The 1,183-nt window shown below is 60.9% G+C and overlaps 1 protein-coding gene across 1 annotated transcript in view; it reads left to right on the top strand.

Moving 5' to 3' along the window:
• Nucleotides 1–1,183, top strand: part of GRIN2D (glutamate receptor, ionotropic, N-methyl D-aspartate 2D) — a 56,153-nt gene that overhangs the window by 53,050 nt on the left and 1,920 nt on the right. Inside the window, exons 12-14 of the mRNA XM_011946543.1 lie at nt 322–509; nt 703–935; nt 1,137–1,178. Coding sequence (XP_011801933.1) covers nt 322–509; nt 703–935; nt 1,137–1,178 — 463 coding nt within the window. The remainder of the gene's footprint in view (nt 1–321; nt 510–702; nt 936–1,136; nt 1,179–1,183) is intronic.

The raw sequence follows: 1,183 nt of genomic DNA, 5'->3' as shown, positions 1-1,183 counted from the left end.
CTTTGCCTATAGTCCCTGCTCCTGGGGAGGCTGAGATAGGAGGATCGCTTGAGCCCAGGATTTCTGGTCCAGTCTGGACAACATAGCAAGACCCTGTCTCTTAAAAACATACTTTTGCAACAACTCTGAAGGGAGATATTGCTGCCATGCCCATTTTACTCATGTTGAAACTGAGGTTCAGAGAAGTGCAATGATTGGCTCAAGAGCTCAGGGCCAGTTAGGATTTGGAGCAGTTGGAGGTTAGAGGTGAGGAGGTTCCAGGCCTGGCAGTGAGAGCATCTAGGTGGGACTGACCCTGCCCTCCACTCCCCCTCCCTCCAGGAAGCTGGATGCCTTCATCTACGACGCTGCAGTGCTCAACTACATGGCCCGCAAGGACGAGGGCTGCAAGCTTGTCACCATCGGGTCCGGCAAGGTCTTCGCCACGACAGGCTATGGCATCGCCCTGCACAAGGGCTCCCGCTGGAAGCGGCCCATCGACCTGGCGCTGCTGCAGTTCCTGGGGGATGGTGCGGCTGCGCGCAGGGATTTCCACGGTGGAGAGGGGGAGGGCGAGGCCCCTGGGTTCTGGGGAAGAAAGGGACAAAGACCCGGACACCAGGGTCTAAGGGAGGAAGGGGCTGAGGGCCTACATTCCCACATCTCAGAGGAGGGTCCTCAGAGGGTACTCATAGCAGGTGACTTTTGACCGCCCCTCCCCAGATGAGATCGAGATGCTGGAGCGGCTGTGGCTCTCCGGGATCTGCCACAATGACAAAATCGAGGTGATGAGCAGCAAGCTGGACATCGACAACATGGCGGGCGTCTTCTACATGCTCCTGGTGGCCATGGGCCTGTCCCTGCTGGTCTTCGCCTGGGAGCACCTGGTGTATTGGCGCCTGCGGCACTGCCTGGGGCCCACCCACCGCATGGACTTCCTGCTGGCCTTCTCCAGGGTACGGGGCAGAGAGGGAGGCAAAGAAGGGGAGATGGCGGGGGCAGGGGACAAAGGTAAAGCCGGGCAGAGACATGGAGATGTGGGTCGAGATGTGGATAGTGGGGAAGAGAGCGGGAGACGCAGGCTGGGAGATGGAGGGGAGGCAGGTAGGCCTCCTGGGCACCCCGCGCTGACCCCCGTCCTGTCCCCGAACCCGCAGGGCATGTACAGCTGCTGCAGCGCCGAGGCCGCCCCACCGCCCGCCAA

This window comes from Colobus angolensis, unplaced genomic scaffold (assembly GCF_000951035.1).
Source record: "Colobus angolensis palliatus isolate OR3802 unplaced genomic scaffold, Cang.pa_1.0 Scaffold25, whole genome shotgun sequence".
NCBI lineage: Eukaryota > Metazoa > Chordata > Mammalia > Primates > Cercopithecidae > Colobus > Colobus angolensis.
The sequence above is the reverse complement of the archived record's forward strand: the minus strand, read 5'-3'. Positions and strand labels throughout refer to the sequence as shown.